The sequence below is a fragment of the Strix aluco genome, chromosome 4 (assembly GCF_031877795.1).
Source record: "Strix aluco isolate bStrAlu1 chromosome 4, bStrAlu1.hap1, whole genome shotgun sequence".
Lineage (NCBI taxonomy): Eukaryota > Metazoa > Chordata > Aves > Strigiformes > Strigidae > Strix > Strix aluco.
Genome location: NC_133934.1, coordinates 91,461,118 through 91,480,749, shown reverse-complemented (window position 1 = coordinate 91,480,749; position 19,632 = coordinate 91,461,118). Strand labels below are relative to the sequence as shown.

At 36.7% G+C, this 19,632-nt stretch overlaps 1 protein-coding gene across 6 annotated transcripts in view; it reads left to right on the top strand.

Annotated features, from left to right (window-relative positions):
* The window catches only part of UBR1 (ubiquitin protein ligase E3 component n-recognin 1), a 79,307-nt gene that overhangs the window by 4,835 nt on the left and 54,840 nt on the right, over nt 1–19,632 (top strand). For 4 of the 6 annotated variants that reach the window (XM_074824224.1, XM_074824223.1, XM_074824226.1 and 1 more), the window contains exons 2-4: nt 9,149–9,405; nt 11,525–11,603; nt 13,762–13,872. In XM_074824224.1, coding sequence (XP_074680325.1) covers nt 9,149–9,405; nt 11,525–11,603; nt 13,762–13,872 — 447 coding nt within the window. Of the gene's footprint in view, nt 1–9,148; nt 9,406–11,518; nt 11,604–12,264; nt 12,396–13,761; nt 13,873–19,632 lie in introns of those variants that run through there. The other 2 variants (XM_074824228.1, XM_074824227.1) reach the window with 2 other exon arrangements.

Sequence of the window (19,632 nt, the reverse complement as noted above, 5' to 3'; positions counted from 1 at the left end):
AGATATGTTCTTTCAAGGGTAAGAGACCACCACATGGATGTTAAGGATCGAACAAGGAAAGAATCAGTCTTTCCTTTGTTTCTCTAGAAACAAAATTAAAAGGTTCTGTCAAATGAACAGTCAGAACCAAAAGAAAAGGTTCGATTTTTAAAGTCTCACAGAATACTACAAATATCTGCAAAGATGATGATTTTGCTGTTTTTCTAGGAAGAATATTTTTTTCCGCCCAAAATATGAATATGTATTTTGCACATTATTTTGCTTTAATATGTGACACTGAATTCCCGTTTCCCCCATGTTAATTGTACATTGCTATCCACGTAACGCAGGTTTCGCCAAAAAATTTGGAGCATGAAAGGTGTTTAGGTTGCGTGTCTCAAAGACTTGGGAATTACTTCTAGAATTTCTGGCTACTTTGTTTTGCCTGTTGAGCCTACCTAATTTTGTAGCATATTTAGGCTAGAGTGTCCAGTTGGTAGGCAGTATGATAGAGATATCTACAGCATGGCAGAGAGAGAACTACAGGCCGTGATTTCACTTCAGATGTCTCCTGGGCACCTGTTTGCGTTCAAGTGCTTACCTCCATGAACTGAAGCTGCAGTCTTGTGATTTTGGAGATGACTGTGATTTAAAACTGACACCTGACCTGCCTTGAAGATGACATTAGTTTTAGCTGTCCAGCAGCCAGAACAGTAACTGATGGAGCTGGTGGTTACTTTTGCTTCTCTGGTTGTCACTGTTTTGCTCTGTTCAGCTAAACTTCTCATTGGATACTACTGGAAGCAAGGTAGATTCTACTGTAGACAAAGCTTTAGTAGTCTGCTCTGTTGTTATGAGTCTCATTCCCAGTGGGCAAACACCTGCATCATTAAAGCCTCTTTTAACATTAATTGGCACCCTGCTTTGGCTTAGGGGCCAAAGTTTAAATGAATGTAGAGATCAAACACTTCTTTTATGTCTTCAGGTCAGAGTTGATGTTTAGTTAGGACAGTGTTAGACAGTCTTGAATGCTACCCATGTTGTGCCAATAGAAAATAACTTCTGAAACCAAACTTGCTTCTTTCAGTGTAATTACTGATATGCAGAACAGACCAAAGTTTGGTACATGGCTGGTTCCCAGCTATATTATATAAAAGACCCATGTGACTGACGTGTCAGGAAACAGATATTTCATAACTGAGTTCTAAACTGTCATTTGTTAGGCTTAGATTCTCTACTAAAACATTGGCTATACTTTGTTGAAGAATGTGAAACATGTCATGAACAGCTACACAGTGCTTATGTACCAAAACACTAGGGTGAGTTTCCATTTTAACTCCCTGAACTGTGCCCTTTCTGAGATACTAGTAGAATTTATGCTCCTCAAAAATTCAGTTTGACTTAAGGCAGGGAAGAACAGATACGATAATTAATTTCTAGTGCTTATTTTTTAAGCCTCTTCTTTGGGGAATATATGTCTTTGAGGTTGAAATAGATTTCCTTGTTTCCTTGTTATTTTTACTAAAAATAATGCCTAGGTGTTTTATACTGCAGTTGGATCTTCTTTTCAGTGCATTAGAAAGCTGTTAATTTTAAATTAGAATAAACAGAAAGAAAAGTTGTGCTTAAAATTTAAAAGCAGAACCTTATATGAAAATGTTAGTTCAAGAATCTTTTGAATTTTGCTTTCTAAAGAAATTTTAAATGTTCTGTATACTTACCAAAGAACTTCTGCATGTTTATCCTTTTAAAGTGTCTTTTATGTTGCTCAGTTGGATAGATGATATCAGAATAAAAGTTCTCTGTGATCCATTGTCCTGCTAATCTCTGTTTCAACTAGTAACTGTTCTGTGCATTAAAGTAAAGCAGCCTTTTGCATTTGGAATTTATGTTGAATGGCACCTGCTTGAAATCAGTATGTCCCCAGCATTTTAGATATTTACTTTTAAAATCCTGCTTCTACCAGCTGTTTTGACAGGCATCTGGTATTGCCATCTCATGCTTGACAGATATGTCATGCACAAATTAAGCTTTTTTACAACTCCTTTAAACTGGAATACTGGACCAGGTACAGGTTTTAGTTTGTGCTACTGGCAGTATCTATTCCTTCATAATTTGTTATTTAATGTTTATAAATATTAATATTCCTTCTTTTTACTGATTACATTAATGTATATATCTAAAAATATAGTCTTGAAATTTATGCAGTCACTTTTTCACTAAAAGATCAGTGTGTCAATCAGCGCAGTTAAAGTAGAGCTGGTTTTTTATAGTATTGCCTAATGCAAACTGTTAGTTTGAAAAGACTTTAGAATTCAAACAGAACTGTGCTTGGAATGTAAATCAAAAACTGTCATGGATGTAATAGCTGCTGAATTAATGTATGTAATAAACCTGTTGCAATGGTAAAGAAATTCTGTCATAGTGGTGAGAAATCTCATTCAATGCTTGATCTATAGGTGAAAAGTGAATTGAGAGAGTTTGTTAAATTTTTTCGCTTTTTCCTTATATACTTAGCTCTCATCCTGTTACTATTTGCAGTGTTCACAAATGAATGTGTTTGTGAATGACAAAATTGGATATGGATATATTGGACATATCAATGACAGATATTTTTCTCTTTTTATAGCAGTATTTGTAGGCAAATACAGTTCTTCATCCTGTGACCTTCTCTGACATGACGCTTATTTAAAAGGTTTGGAAAAAGCCTCCGAACTGTCCTTTTAGATGTAGGAGAAACCTGTGTGTTTGGTTGGAATTGACTTCTGGGAAGGTCTCTGTATGCTTACATGTGGGAAGAAATATTAGTAGTCTGATCCCACAGAGGAGGACATGTTTCTGTGCAAGATAAGAGATTATCTCCTAACGATTCTTTCTCAAGTGGTATTGTGAGGTACTGCTTCTGTGGTCATATTCTTCTGAAGAGCCATTAAAGATTACAGATTACTGCTTTTGTTATACAGAACAAATCAAATGTCTTGGCCAGAATGGTTGTTGTCTTTGGTCTTTTGACAAAACTGCTTATGCTTGAGAAACATATCTTTGCAACTCCTCCTGGCTCCCTTTGTCTCCCTTATTCACACAGGTTGAGAATTACTGTCATCTTAAAAAAATGAGGATGTGACAGGAATGTGTGATTAAAGGAGGAAGAGAGCTGGGGCTGGAGAAGGTTAGAAATATAAAGTATAGAAGAGGAGATAGTAGACAATGCGTGTCTTTGACGCACGCTCTTCGCCAGTGTCAGGTTCCTGCACGTCACCTTTGCCTGCTGTTTTCAGTACCTGGGAATGCCCACCGACGTGGTGTGGATGTTGCTCCCTCCACAGGAGGAGGGGTGGGGTGCTGCTGCCATGATTACCCCTAGTTCATTCTGGTCATTGTTTGTGGCGGTTTTATTTCTGGGCCACATGCATATGTCTGTATGGTCCATGTGATGGCATGGCCGTTTCTTCAGCTAACTTTTAATAAAAATGAGAAAATGGCCCAAAAAACCCAAAATAACTTAACTAAGGTTGCTAATACAGATATTTAAAAGCTGAGAAATTTCAGAATTCAGATTTGAGGTGGAGTCTTAATTTACTCCAAACATATGTAGAGGTGATTTTCTAAATCCTGTAATCTTCATTTTGCAGCCCAAAAATATTTTCCAGTGGTATAGTGCCAGTTGGAGTGAGTGTGTTCAGGCCTGCTTCCTCCGGGTTTTCCTTTGTTAGTTCCAGTCTGTGGGCTCCAGTGAGTAGGGTGTGAGCGCTGGGGAGCTGTGGAGAGCTGACTGATAGTAGTATTTTAATTACATGATAATGTTTTTATCTTAATTGTGTTATCTCATGACATGTGCCGCTTTCAGTACACTATTTCAAATTTATTCTTGAGTGGAATCAAATTTGGAAAATGACTTTTCTGTAGGGCTTACTTGTGGCAGAAATTGGAAGATTAGTAGAGATTGAGAAAGAAATTAGGTTTCTCATGGTTGAAGGTGTTTGAATCACAGAATGGTTGAGGCTGGAAGGGACCTCTGGAGATCATCCTGTCTAAACTCCCTGCTCAAGCAGGGTCACCTAGAACAGGTTGCCCAGGACCACATCCAGCTGCCGTTTGAATACGTCCAGGGATGGCAACTCCACAACCTCCCAGGGCAGCCCACGCTGCCAGTGCTGAGCAGAAAGCTGTGGTGCAAGCCCCATCTCTGCTTGCAGCTGTCTTGCACAGCTCTAGGCCTTTTCTAGACTCCCAGTTCATCCTGTGCATAGAATGGTTAGAACTTAATTGGTGATGATACAGTATTTTATTTCCCCTTCATCAGTCAGTGTATGGTCAATAAACAAATGCTAACAATTTATTCATTTATATGATTTTTATATCTGTAGTGACAGAGCACTTGGTGGGTATGTGCTCAGATAAAGGAGTGAGTGAGCACAGGGAAGGTGGGACTCCTCAAAATGTTAATCAGAGTATTCAAACCTGAATTTCAATACGTGTGCATAAGAGGACCAAGCTAACACTGGACAGTCAATCTTAACTTAAGGGTGTGCTTTATTTGGCAGCTTCTGTATTTTTGATAGTCTTGTGTGTCATTTTATACAGTTGAATATAGTATACTAAACAGATTTTGATGCAAGGAATAAATTACTTCTCCTAGGAGACACAGGGGGTATGGGATAGGTCTGAAGTTTAGCCTGGTGCAGCTTTTAGAAATAAGAAAAAGAATATTATTGTTTCTCTTGTGAGTATAATGGATATTGCCTGGGTGATGTCTAGGTGGAGGATATAATTTAGTGTGTTTACCAGAAGGCAGCCAGCCTGCTTGAGAGAGTTCGCTCTCTTCCCTTCTTCACTCTTGTTCCCTACTTCCTGTCTTCCCTTCTCTAGACAACATTTAAATAGAATTAAAAGCTTTGCACAGGAATGCTTGAAATGCTTATGAGTTAGACTGTGTGCGAACCCATTCTACTCTTCTGGCAGATTTTCAGGAAAGCTTAGCCCTGTGTTTCTTGAAACTATGATGTGCTCTGTTCCAACAACGCAGAAACTAAACTTACAACATCTCTGGGGAACACGACTTAAGATAGAAGAGCTATAGGCTGGGATTCTCTTGTGCTTTGGAAAGAGAGCATGCCAAGGGGTCACATCCCACACCTCTCGTTTGAACAAATACAGTAACCAAATTGGGCGGGGAACTTGCTAAAGCTATAGTGCAGTACAGGTAACTTAAAACAATAACTAAAAACAAGTTACAGGAGGAAACATGTTGTGAGGAACTGAAGGAGTTAATGCCTCATCCACACAGAAGGCCTCAAGGACAAACTGTGGCCTTTTTGGTTAGTCTAAGGAATGAATTATCAGTCTAGGGAAGCACAGAGTGTATTGAAGGGTGCTCGGCTCTGCTGCCTTGCAGTTGTATAGCCAAATTCCCTAGATAAGCCTCGAAGAGGGGAGATGTAGACTGAGTAAAACCATATGTTTGGGTTAAGGCCTACGCTTTAATTTAGGACTATAGCCTTGAAGAGCTAAAAGTCTGATAAGAGAGAAGACAACTGACACCAGATGCAGCTAATGACTGGATAGGTGCCCAAGAAACAAAAACTGAGGAAAAGGCAAAGGTGGTAGGGGGAGATCGTGACCGCTCACTCAATTGAACAGAAGGGTTAATGCACCCCATTCCCCCTCAATGCACATGCAGAACCCATGTTCCACCTTTTCCATGTCTCTCATGCTGATAATTTCATGAAATACCTGGCCTTCTTTTGTCTAGTATGCAAATCAGCCAATAAAATGAACTTAAAAGGCATCAGAAAACTTTGCTGGGTGTGCACTCACCACCCAAGATTACCAGAAGTGAGACAGGACTGGAACCGGGGGAGGGTGTGTGTGTGATCTGGATTCTTTAACTCTCTTTCTCCCTTCTCTTTTTCTTTCCTTCAATAAGACACCACAATGGTTATTATCCTTTTCCAAATTTAAGTTGTTTCTACAGCAAGTAAAAGATTTTAACTGGTTGCTTGGTGTCGTTTCGCCTTAATTTAACCCGAGTGGATCGTAAAACCTTTATGACTCCCTGGGCTCACACTCTGGGTCATAACTCAAGTTTAAGGAGGAACATTGAATTATGGAGTTTAATTATGATAGGAATAATTTACTTCCACTCATCTTAAACCAGACATATAAAACATACACATGTGATCAAGGAGTTCAAATTTCAGTTACCTTTACAATTTGATATCTTTCTGAGACCCCCCAGCTAAGTATGATATTTTTCTTTTTCAAGTGATGTTATGCAAGTATTTGATGGATTGGGATTTAATTTTCAGTTGCTTTTTACAATTTGGTGTCTTTATGACCCAGGTAAGCATAGCTTTTCTTAAAAACATTGTTCCTAGGTAGTTGAAACATTTGAGCAACTTCATTAAAATAAAAAGGCAGTCAGTTAATTTGTTTCCTTTTTCTTTTGTTCCTTAACACTGTGAATATTGATTCATGGAAACAGACTCAGAGTTATAAAGCAGGTATGTTTACTCCGGTGCCGGGGTGCAAGGGGATTTCTCCGCAAAGCTTGCACACCAACAGCACATTTTACCAGAAAGTGGATATACATATTCATTGGGTTATGTAATACAAATATACATATGCATAAGTAAGTCTGGGTTAGTTCAAAAGGCTGGTGTCAGCAGTTTATCTTTGCACGTGCGCGTTGCCTCCTGGTGGTTGTCTTCAGGGGTCTTTTGGAGGAAGGCTCACAGTCTTCTTCACCTTGTACTTTTCTCGGAGCATGCGCAGATTCTCTTAGTCAATTTCTTGAACAACAAGAGTTGTTCCAGCTGGTTTACCATCTCTATCTTATCTAAAAGCACCAGTCTATTGGTTTCTACAATCCATATGTGGCTATCTATTCACTACAAAGACTAAACTAGTTAAAACCCATCTGCTTTCCAAGGACATGTCTCTTATTTTTGCCCAACATAATAATTCTTGGTAAGTTTCCACAGAAAACTGCTTTGTTTTGATGAACACAGTAGCCCTTGGTAAGTTTCCACAGAATAGTCAGGGCAAGCAGGATTATTAAGCAATATTCAGAAATCATTATAAGTTGCTATAAGTAAATAAGTTGCAAAGCAGGTGATCATTTCCTTGTATCAATATGTGAAAATAAATACGTACCTATATAGTTGAGTGCTTGTATGCATATTTATACAGAATGCATATGTATTACATGCATGTGTATGGTAAAGTTTTATGACCGATATGGAGATCACAGTGGTGCTTACTGCTCAAGTAATAAATCTGTTCTTGATCAAGAATTTTTGTTAAAATTGGAATTTAAATAAATGGTTCCTTTCACTTCATGGATGAATCTTCATTTTCAGGTATTTAAGGATGGGTTGAATGCTTTGTGCTTCAAGAGATCTGATAGACTGGTCAACCTGCACTTATAAAATGAGGATATTGTAGGATGATTTGAGGACAAATTTGCTCTCCTGCTTGACCACGTTATGCATGGCTTCTCTTTTCCATCGGTGTCTGCCATGCATTTTCTTCCATAACTTTTGAGTTCATGGATCACCATGATAAATGGAGAAATGAACTATGTAAGGGTAACAATGCTAAGGAAGATTGATAGCCAAAATATCAGTAGAAGCCTCAGGCTGAAACTAAATGTACTAGAAGTGTAGTGTGTCTTATTAAAGTCATAAAGCAAATGTTTAGAGTGAATACAGTGTGGAACAAATCTCCTTTAACAGGTTAGTTTTGGGTAATGGATGTTATTCTTAGTCTAGGCTCTTTCAACAGGGTATCTCTATTTCTTCTGTTTAGATTTTGTATGTAGACAGGTTTTTTTGTACTTGTCTATATTAGGTAAACATACAGTTTTTCAAAAAACAAATATGCAGTTTCTACTTGATGTTTGCAGATCTGGCTTTCAGAGTACTGGGATTGTAGCACTTTGGACTGCAGGTGTTCTAGATACATTTATTTTTTTTTTTTTGAGAACTGTTCTAATCTAGGTAGTAAACTAGGGAGCTGTAGTAGCTTTATGGTTCTATTGTTTAATCCCTTATTGCTGTCAGTTTTGGGGGGCAATCCGTTTATTCGATTGATGTAGGTTTAATTTTAAGTCAGAAATCAGGATTTTTTTGTTATTTACATAAGAACATGTGCATTTTCATCCTCTAGAAGTTGAATAGTCTTACTTCTTTGAGCCTTCTCTCAATCTGAACTCTGGTGGTTGCTTTGATCATTCGCTGCTTGCTAGCCTAGAGGAAATTCCCTTTAGAGCTATTTGTGAAGTTACATATGTATTTTATTTTCTTGCAAAAATAAATTTTTGGGCATAAATGAAGTTTGTGTATGAAAGAAGGTTGTCTTTAGGAGCCTTGGTGGGTAAACTTGTTACGTGATTTGCAATGGGGGAAAAACAAACGGGAATAATGTGAAAGAAAGAACATTCAGACTTGAAGGACAGAAATAGAACAATTGGAGAGAACTTTTCAGAGAACTAGAGTACTTGCAAGTAAAATTAGAGACTGAAATTAAGACGAAGAACCTCAAGTCAAACCACTTTTATTAATGGTCTTATAAATATGAAATTTCATTTTAGTCTGGTTTCCCAAGGACATTAAGATTATATAATCAGTTGGGCTTTTTACTCCTTCAATAACTATTGAACCCAACGACCAGTTCCAACAAGACTTTACTGAAGCATAACACTTTCAAAGACTGTTAAGTTGCTGCATGTTTTGTGATATCACCAGCCTAAGGAATGAATCCCAAACTTATTTACCAGCTAAGACAGGGAAACCTGCTGCTGCTGCTCTTTCCATTTGTCAGCAGCAGAACAGACATCAAGATTTGTTATTGGCTGGCCTGTTGGCAAGCATGTTGCTGAAAATTAATTCGTGCATGTGTTGCTTTAGAGTAGCATAGCACTTGCCAACTCTTGCCTCAGAGTGTTTTAGTAGAAGACTTCAAGGGAACAGAGGTTACTGTGGTGGGTACTGAAAGGAAAATAGCAGAGAAATTCTTGGGAAACCATGGCTTCTTGGGTTTTATTGCTTGCAAAACTGACTTCTGATGTGAAAAAGAGTTCTGGATTCATAGAAGAAATGCTTAATCTTATTTTTTTTTGTGTTTATTTATTCATTTATGTCTATCCATGGGTGTACTTTTCTTGCAGTGGTGTGATGAGAGATTCAACTTCCAAGCTACGTTTCTACAGTGCTTGGCAAAACATGTGCCAAATATTTACTCAGCTGAAATGGACCCCTTGCTGGAGAAACAAGAAGAAATGGTCCAGGCAGCAATATTATACCCCCTGGAATGTTATTTGTTTGGGGAAGACCCAGATATATTCCTGGAGAAACTACAACAGAGTGGAACCTCCCAGCTCTGTGGCAAGGTGTTCAAAGGAGGGGAGACAACATACTCTTGCAGGTAAGAATGAAGGTATGTTATCATGAATGTTCCCATGTAAGATAATGCAGCAAAGTGGTTTAATAAAATTAGTTGTGATGCTAACTATTCATTACTTGTGTCATGGTAGGTCTTTGCTTAACTGACAGTGGCATTTGCTTCACATTGCAAATCACTTTAGAGTGAGGAAAACTGAATATGAAAAACAGATTCTGGCAGAGAAATGAGGAAGGAAATGGAAAGGATACTAAAGGTACTGAAAGCCATTGGTTGAAAATATTGGATGATAGGGTATGACTATGGGGTCTGTACCTGAATTGAGGGAGGACAGGCATAAAAATCTGTGCAGATTTTGCCCTCTCAAAGTCTTAAACAGAATCCAGCAGTTCTGAACATCATCAGTCCTTTGCTTAAGCAATGGCTGTGTGACCAATGGTCACTTTTCACTTTTTCTCATCCTGGAGTATATTAAAGATGGCAGCCCATTGATTTGATACAATTTATTTTATTAATTCATATTACTACAAATATATTAATGAATATGAGTATATGAAAATAATAATATTAAAAAGCCAGAGGTCTTTGTGGTGGATGTAAAGATTGCAACTGTGCTGGCAACTTATTAGTATTAATATGATGCTATTGTCATAGTTTATTGTAGTTTTTGGTTTATTTTAAAGCCTAAAAAAATGTAATCAGAAATACCAAAAGAAGATTATTAAGGATGAAAAATATTATTATGGCTAAAAACATAGCCTTTGGAATTAGAAAAAACAAGCCCTTAGAATTTAGAAAATGTCAGAATGAAACCTCTCTGTAAACTTTATGAATTACACTGTAAGGTTTTAATCAATCGCATACTCTTCAGTGTTTTCTAGGAATAAGTTAGTGTTGCGTATGAAAGGACGATGGTTTTTGAAGAAGTCCTTATGTATTTGCTAGGAAGTGTATAGCGACTGCGACATTGGATTATACAAAGGAAAAGGGTGGTCAAGGCAGTTTAGTCCTGCTGTAACAGGAATAATTGTGTTCCTACCTCTGCAGAGTTCTTTTATGAGAGCAGGCAAAAAGACAAAGCTATGTATCTTAGAGGTGGTCTCTCTTATTTTTTTTGAGTTCCTGTCTTGCAAAAATAGAAATACTGTACTTACTACTGCAGCTGAAGCTAAATGTACTTTTTCTCTAGGCTTATAAAATGCTAAAAATAATGGATACTCTGAAATATTAAAGTGAAATATTTTGAATTGGACATTCAAATATAGCAGGCATTTCTGGCTTAATTTTTCTTTCTTTTAGCTCACCTTGTAGTAGATTAACAGTAATAAATAAATGTTAGTGAAGTATTAAATTATTGTAATGATAATTATCATCTAAAAGTTTGAAAGGAAATTAATTCTGTAATCAGAATTACCATACTATTTTAGCTGTATTGTAAAGGGGGCTTGAACTAGATGTTGAACAATGGCATAAAACAAAAAACTTGATATGTTGTCATTAAACACCTGTCATCCACATTTTGCATAGAATGAATTATCATTTAAAGAAAAGAGAGTGACTAGGTTTTAGGGAAAAATGGCAATATAAAAAAGCATGTATATGTGGAGCATAGAAAAAACTGAAATTAGATTGTTGATGAGTGTAATTCTGGATTTTCAGGTATTTGAGTGCATGACTGAAACTTGAAATTAAATTTAAAAGTATCTATTTTTTGTCTCACTTCAAAAGTAATTTTCTTTAGATTTTAACTTCTAATAGTTTTAACAGTTAGAAACATAACCTAGCAGAAGTGTAGCAAAAGTTTCATTAGCAAACTGACTACAGTTGTTGGAAACAATAATAACGATAGCTTCAGAATTATCATGGTTTTTAATAGCTGCTTATTCTTAGCAAAATACATTAGCAACAAGTTTTGAAAGTGGAACTCAAGCATGTTTCTGATTAGAATCTGGTATAACAGGTTTGAGTACATGGTTCAAGCCTAACATGATTGGTTTTCATCTTCTTTCTGTGATGTGGACTAGCCAGTGTTTTTATAATTTTAATCTGTTAATATTTTTTTTCCAGAGCAGCATTTTCTTTTGTGCATGAAAATTTCATGTGTTTGTTTTAGAAAGTTTTCCAGTTACCATTTTTGTTGCAGAGACTGTGCAGTTGATCCCACTTGTGTACTCTGTATGGACTGCTTCCAGAATAGCATTCACAAGAACCACCGGTACAAGGTAGAAAAATCTTATATTAAGAAATCGTAATTCTAGCTTCAGAGAAGATATTTTTTTTTGAGGGTATAATAAACTGCACATAAACCATTAGTAAATTTTATTAAAAAAAAATATCTGGTATTTACTACGTAGTTAACTATCTTTCTCTCATGTTTCTAACTATGTAAAGCCTCTTTTAAGAACAGTAAATTTCTAGTTCAAGAACCAAAGGATAAGGGAGTGTTCATGAATGCATACATTGTTATTCTCTTTGACAATATCACAGAAGTGTATGTTAGAGCAAAAAAGTGTCACTGAAAGTGACAGTCCTGTCCTGAGTCTCAGCCAGTACTGTTTGGAGATTTAGAATGAGTGTGTGTATACAGGGGCCATTACTTCAGCTCTTAAGTCACTGATGCAGTCTCTACATTTCCACTCTGTTCCTCCATTTAGATTTGCATAAACTACTTTGTGCTTAGTGTGGACTATGATAAAGTTAAGACAAATGCTAAGCATCAATTTTTTATTGAGAAGTTTGTTCTAGAACTGGATCATCTCTTTTTGATATCCTTTCAATTCTCTTTGAGCCAAATCTGTGTTATCTTTGAGAGATTCCCATGTTTTAATTAAAGAAGGGTATTTTAAATAATTCTTAGCTAACTGTCATCTGTTTCCTTCCTAGGCCCCCTTTTTTGCTTGCCCTCTTCACTGAGGACTCTGTAATTTCAACAGCCTTGGAAGCAGAAATGGAAAACAACATATTAAGTGTCATTTTTAAAGCTGGTCTAATTCTGCTGCAGTAGGCAAGAAAATGTACAGAAGCATTACATATTCAATTTAATGATCTTTTATGACCAAAAAGTGGGCTAGATTTTTTTTTTTTTGCAGCTATTCCTTCTATTCATTGACATGACATCCATTGAAGAGATTTGTCTTACTTGTATTACCATTTGGTCATAAAACTCCTTTAAGTGGGTATGTTTCAATGAGAGACAGTTTGGAAAAAGGTCCTAGCAATCTCAAAATTAACTGGGACTAAAATACAATATTCTGCCCCTCTGTATAAGTTTGGTATATATTGATTCAAAGACATACAAAACTACTTGGATAATGCAAATATAATTTCTGTGTACACATGCATGCACACACACAGTTTACAGAGGTAAGAGGAAAACCAGGGAAAATAATCAATAATGACTACAGAGCGATTTAGAATCACAGCTGGGCTGAGAAGCTGTTGTCCTTTCCCTATTCTTCACTAACTTCTTCAGGCAAAACATCAGCCTTGGAAATAGGTAGTCAGATGGGAGCAGATTTTCTGCATTTCCATTTTAAAGATGCAATCAAAAGATGCAGTCTTTTATAGATTCATAGAATAATTTAGGTTGGGAGGCACCTAAGGAGGTCACCTAGCCCAACCTCCTGCTCGAAGCACGTCTAATTAGATCAGGTTATTTTAAAACATTTCAAGTAAATAACAAATTTTTTAATGTCTTTTTATTGGGTCACTTAGTGTTTTTTATAATTATTTTAGGATTGGGGATTTAGAATAAGCTAAGGGTAATTATTTTTGCCTGAGTTTTGTCTGAACTTTGTGCGAAAATGGAGGGTCAGAATTTGTACTTTTCTGGAAGTGTGATGCAAAGTTAAATTTGCAAGAATGTGTTTAGATACTGACTATATCTTATTTTCTTTGGTTAGAAGCAGAGGTACTACTAGATGTCTAATATACATTTATTCTTGTTTAGATTATTCTCAAACTTTACCAAGTAATTTGTGAAGAAGACATTAAGCACCTTTGCTATAATTTTGCTAGTAAAACCAGAAATTATTATTTTTGCCATTTACGAAGAGCTTATTCATCAGTCATGGGCTTTTTCACCTACTTTCTAGTTAAATTGTTTGACTTGCGTACTTTTTTGCAGCAGCAACTGTATTTCCTCCTTTATTTTCTGCTCCCCTGGTAAATCTCCTTTTAAGTAAAAAAAGAAAAAAGTTGTGGTAAGTCCATTGATTATGCTGTGACTCTTGTATTTTGTAAGGAGGTATTTATACTTGCATTTGACTTAAATACGCATTTCTATTTTTCTCTTGCTTTTTATGTGCATATTTTGTGATATGCACAATAAATGCATATTTATTTGCATTTATATATGCATATATAAACTTGTTTTTACAGATGCATAGCTCCACTGGAGGTGGATTTTGTGACTGCGGGGATACAGAGGCATGGAAGGCTGGACCGCTGTGTACTAAACACGAGCCTGGAGCATCAGGTTCTGCAAAAGAGGTAAGAATATTGCTCAAAGTGAAAGAATAAATATTTTTAATGTTGCCTTTTTAACAAAAGTGCTTATTCCTGTATATGAAAGTATGTATACTGTATAAGTTATGTAACAGGTCCAATCAAGTTGAATCAGGATTTCCTTGGTCAAGATGTTTGTTGGGGTCAAACATATCTGTTGGACATCCTTTGTCTCCAAACAAAAGCAAAAGCTATAGAACAGTTTCATCTACCTGTCCTGTGCATTTTGGTCTTTAAAATTGCAGTCTCTTGCTCTTTGCTATGTGTGTTACTCAATTTTTATTTACAAATAATTGATTTCCCAGTGCTTAGTAAATGTTTAGACATAGTACTTGAGTCTAATAATATTTTCTCTTTTCCAAATTACTGCATTACTGAACAGGTTTTTTTGTCGCTTACTTCTGGTGTGTGATCTGTCACTATGACTAAAATAAGTCCCCGTGCTTTAAAACTAACTTCTTATACTAGGATGTCTCATGCTTATTGTGCCTCGTAAAGCAGCATATTAATGAGAAACATGCCATCTTATAAGTAGTTCTCAAAGAGAATGTAGGCAAATCAGTTGCTTCAGGTAGAATTGTTTTTTCAGAGCCCTACATTCTGAGATAATCAGGACAAAAAAATCTTTGCATTCATCATTGCAGATAGACCCCTAATTCCTCTTGGTTTTGTTGCAAAAGTACTGTTCTTTATCATCTGGCAAAATATCAAATGGAAAAGGAATAAAGAGCACTGGTCTTACAGAAAAATATGACAAAGTTTTCTTTCACCTGTTCATACTTCAAAAACCCATTAATTTCAATGGATTTCAGAGATAAAAATAGTTGAAGCATGAAGAAAGGGTCATCTGATTACCACTTGGAGCTTGTCACTGTAATGTTCACCTGCTTCTACTTAAGTAAAGTCTATTCTGCTGTGCAGTACTTACCCCTGAGTACTGAGCTGTCTGATAAGGCCAACTGTATGAGGTTCAGTAAGGCCAAATGCCGGGTGCTGCACTTGGGCCACAACAACCCCCAGCAGTGCTACAGGCTTGGGGAGGAGTGGCTGGAGAGCTGCCAGTCAGAGAGGGACCTGGGGGTGTTGATTGACAGACTGCTGAACATGAGCCAGCAGTGTGCCCAGGTGGCCAAGAAGGCCAATGGCATCCTGGCCTGTATCAGAAATAGCGTGGCCAGCAGGGACAGGGAAGTGATCTTGCCCTTGTACTCGGCACTGGTGAGGCCGCACCTCGATTACTGTGTTCAGTTTTGGGCCCCTCACTACAAAAAGGACATTGAATGACTCGAGCGTGTCCAGAGAAGGGCAACGAAGCTGGTGCAGGGTCTGGAGCACAAGTCTGATGGGGAGCAGCTGAGGGAACTGGGGTTGTTTAGTTTGGAGAAGAGGAGACTGAGGGGAGACCTCATCGCCCTCTACAACTACCTGAAAGGAGGTTGCAGAGAGCTGGGGATGAGCCTCTTTAATCAAGTAATGAGTGATAAGACAAGAGGTAATGGCCTCAAGTTGCGCCAGGAAAGGTTTAGACTGGATATTAGGAAGTATTTCTTTGCAGAACGGGTTGTTAGGTGTTGGAATGGGCTGCCCAGGGAGGTGGTGGAGTCCCCATCCCTGGAGGTGTTTAAGAGTAGGGTCGACATAGCGCTGAGGGATATGGTGTAGTTGGGAACTGCCAATGGTAGGTTAAAGGTTGGACTAGATGATCTTCAAGGTCCTTTCCAACCTAGATGATTCTGTGATTCTGTGATACTACGTGTTACTTACGAAACCTGTAATCAAAAGATCCAAGTTGTCTCCTCAGTGTTAGAATACTGAAAAATAGCTATGGTATGGTTAATTTTACTGCTGTCAGCATTACTACATACATGTTTAATACCTTTTCCAGCACATTCTAGAAGTGTTGCCAGAAGAAGAAACTAGCACAGTTCCTCTTTGGGAAGTATTCATTTTTGTCCTTGTGTTCCGAAGGAAAATACATATATATTTTTTTTTTGCAATGGTAGATTCCAGGTACTGTTGATAAAGATGTATGGGAAGGTAGAGCACTTGTGTTTACCAGCTTCAAAGCCACCTTTTGATACTATGGAAAACTTATGTTACAAGATGCTCAGTATCAGACTTCTAGCTGATTAGTGAGAGGTCCTTATCATATCGTGAAGAGAATGCAACAATGATCTTAAGACAAAATGTAAGTCTCAGTTGAGAATTAAGCGTTCTTTCCCTTGAAAATTGTTTTCAGCCAAAGCATCTCCGTTGCTCCTGGGTAAGTGATATTACGTATGCCTCAGGTGACCAGTTTGTCTTACAGATAGTAGCTAGCATGGATTTCACCTGTGATGGCTGACAGAAAAGTTACACAGATACCTGGATGAATGTGGCCCTATGAGGCACATTAAGAACTTCAACAGAGAGCTTGTAAATAAAATAGATTGTATCTCCCAGCTTTAAAATTTAGGGATGTCTGAGATCTTCTAACACTTGTTTCAGCGCTTTTGAGAATAATAGTATTTTTTTGTTGCAGCAACTCTGACTAGAGTCCCTAAAATGGTTTATGAAATGTTTGCTTCCTGCTGGGGAACCTGTTTCTCTGCAAGGTATAGATTTTGGTATTTGCATCTGTGACAGATCTGGTATTTTTATCTGTGACAGCACAGTCTTCTTTTTACCTCCCTTTCCTTTAGAAAAGCTTTTTCATGACAGTAAAATAACCATAAAACAAATGTTAGGAAAACCACCAAAACCTTTTATCAATTTTACCAAAAGGCTGTTTCACTGTTGTTAAAATTACACTGTTCAAATTTTGTGAGCTTGTTTCAAAACCATATTCAAACAAAGCTTGAGAGGAGACTGCATGCTTTCAGAGTTTGCAGCGTTTTATTTCTGTTTGGGTGAAGATAAGATGCTCAGAATATTCTACAGGCCATTTGTATCCAGTGGAGATAAGGTTAAAGGATAGATCATATCAATAATGACAGCAGCTAACACAGTAGCTCTTGGTTTTAAACTTTTATTGAGAACTATAATCATACCTGTGATGATAAGGAAACAGGGAACCTCCCATGCTTCTTTGAATAATATTTCTCTTCCAATCTCTGATAAAGTCTTTGGTTGGTTTGCAGTGAATTTGTTTGATCATGGAGTTGTCATCTGTCATGGAATTGTACAAGTCCAAAGCTGTGTTACGGCTGCTGTCAAATAAACTGGAACATACTCCTACAATGAGTGTTACCTGAGAGTTGTAAATGATAGAAAGCATATAATTAGACAATTATTTGAATTTGAAAAAGTAGAAAGTTACTTTTAAATAGCTCTCTGTTGTCAATGTATGTAGTTATTATGCAGTCAGTATATGTAGACTCTCTAGTAGAAGGGCAGAAGTACAACCACTACAATAATAAAATGCATCTGTATGTTAATATATACTACATGTAACTATTTGATTTCATTGTATGACCATCTTCCTTTTTTAATAAAAGACTTGTCTGTCAGGAATTTATTATGACCATGAGGCTCGAGGACATTTGGATTACCTCATCGTTTGTTCTCTGATTTGAGAATCAAGGACATTCATAATGTAGTAATATTCTCAGCATATAGTGCTTATTAAATGAGTTCCAAAGCACATTTGGAACAGACATCTTGCATATTTCTTTTCCATCATGTTTTCTGAGAGTATAGAAGTTTATCTATGCTTGTCAAACAAAAAGCACTCTCTTCTGGATGATCCTGACCAGTGCAGAGGATATATCATGCTAGGGTGTTTATAAACTTACTCTGATCAGGTAGAAGCAAATAAGAAGAGGGATGTGTTTGCAGTGTGTTTGTCTGCTATGCAGAACTTCGTAAAAATGTGCTTAGGAACTGGCTGCTATTTTTAAAAGGTAGATTAAGTTTAGAGTTTGATCTACAGAATGACCTCCTTTTAAAAATAAGCCCTTAGTAGAGGACAGGTTTCAATCTACAACATTAAAGATATACACCAGAGTTTTCAGCATTTCTGAGATAATGAGGTGAACATTAGTAAAACACAGTATCCTTACAAAAATCCTAGTTAAACCTTGGTTTAAGAAAAAAGTTTTGCAATGAGATACTTACAGAACTTGTTGGTATGTATGTAATATGGGGCTCAGAAAAGCAATTCTTCATTTTAGAATTCCCACTCCAGGCTTCTAGGAGTCATCTGTTCCCTATTGATTCCAAGTTAATGTCTTCACTGTGCCAGAAATATAAAAAAATTTTTGCCTAAATGTATCCTTAAAACCAGATAACTTTAAGAATTCCTGTCTGAGATAAGGTAAAAATACTTCCCAGGCACACTTGTTTAGAAAAGAAAAATAAATTTATTGTTAGTTATTTTTAAACTTTGATTTCTGAACATACTTTGTTCATTCTTTCACAATTTTGTTTTTTGAAGCTTTACCTGATGCTTAAATAATTACATATTTTTGGGCATGGTTCTGAGGCAATTTTATTTTTGCCCTTTCAGTTTACATTACATGAATCTTAATTTCATTTTGCTATGACTTCGATTAATGTGGATGGCATTGGAGGTGGCATTGCATCATTTAACTTTTCACTGTTTGTATGAATGCAGTCCCCCCCTTTTAATAGTTTATAAATCCTTTGATGTGGTTTACTTTTGATTTCTTCTACAGGCTGAAGGAGAGCAGCACATCTTACTACAAGGTTCTTGTTTGGAGTATCTCTTATGCACAGCTCTGCGTTTTCCTCCGGCTCTATATCATTTTTGCTTAACATCCGTTAATGCTTAAAAGGCCAAACTCTTAAGAAATACTGGAAAAAAATCTTAGTATATTTACAACTCAGTTCAATTAGATTATTCTTAGCACTATAGGGTTTTTTTATTCTGCTCCAGACTTTAAGATGATGATAGCTTTGTCAGTCTGGGAAAAAAATAACTACCCCAGACATTTACATTCTTAATTACCAAAATCTACCATGAGCTTATCCAAAATTAAGTATGTACACACAGTGATATTTATAGACTGTGATTTCACTGGCAGACATTTTGGATTGTATGTTTGACTGCAGATTATTCTTCTAATGCTTATCAAGTCAGAAAACTGTTGCTGGAAGCAATTGGTCATGTCAGTGCATCTTTACTTCCCTTCCACTACATTTTTAGCTTTTCTATCATGCACACAATGTGATTTTTACTTGTCTGAGTTTTTTTGATTTTTTTTTTTTTTTTTTAAAAGCAGTCATCTTCATAAATGGATTTGACTGTAGTTGATTTAATGGTTTTTCAAAACCATGATTCTTAGCAATATTAAACACATTACTCCTTCTGTTCTTTTAGATTTAACATATGTCAGATTGTGTATTGGAGAGGTGAATGCCCTTTGTACTTTGAGATTAAAAGTCACATGAGAAAAGCTTTATTCTTGGAAAGTGTCTTTGTTTCTCATGTTTTCTCATTCTGGCAAACACATACATACACAGATTTTTGTAGGAAGTTTGGGTGATCTTAAAATTTTGAGAAGCCTTGTGTAAATACTCTAGAAAATATCAGCCTCTATTTCTGTGTCATATTTGTATATGAAATCTGGTTGCATTAACATTATGTACCATTTATATATGCATATGCTGAAAGGAAGGTGGATGTGGAGAAGGTCTTCAGGACTTTTGGGTTAAAGCCCTCATTTCACACAATGTAGTTGTAATGTATCTGTGTCTTGTACCTGAATATTGATTGCTTCATTCTTAAGTGCAGATTTAGCAGTG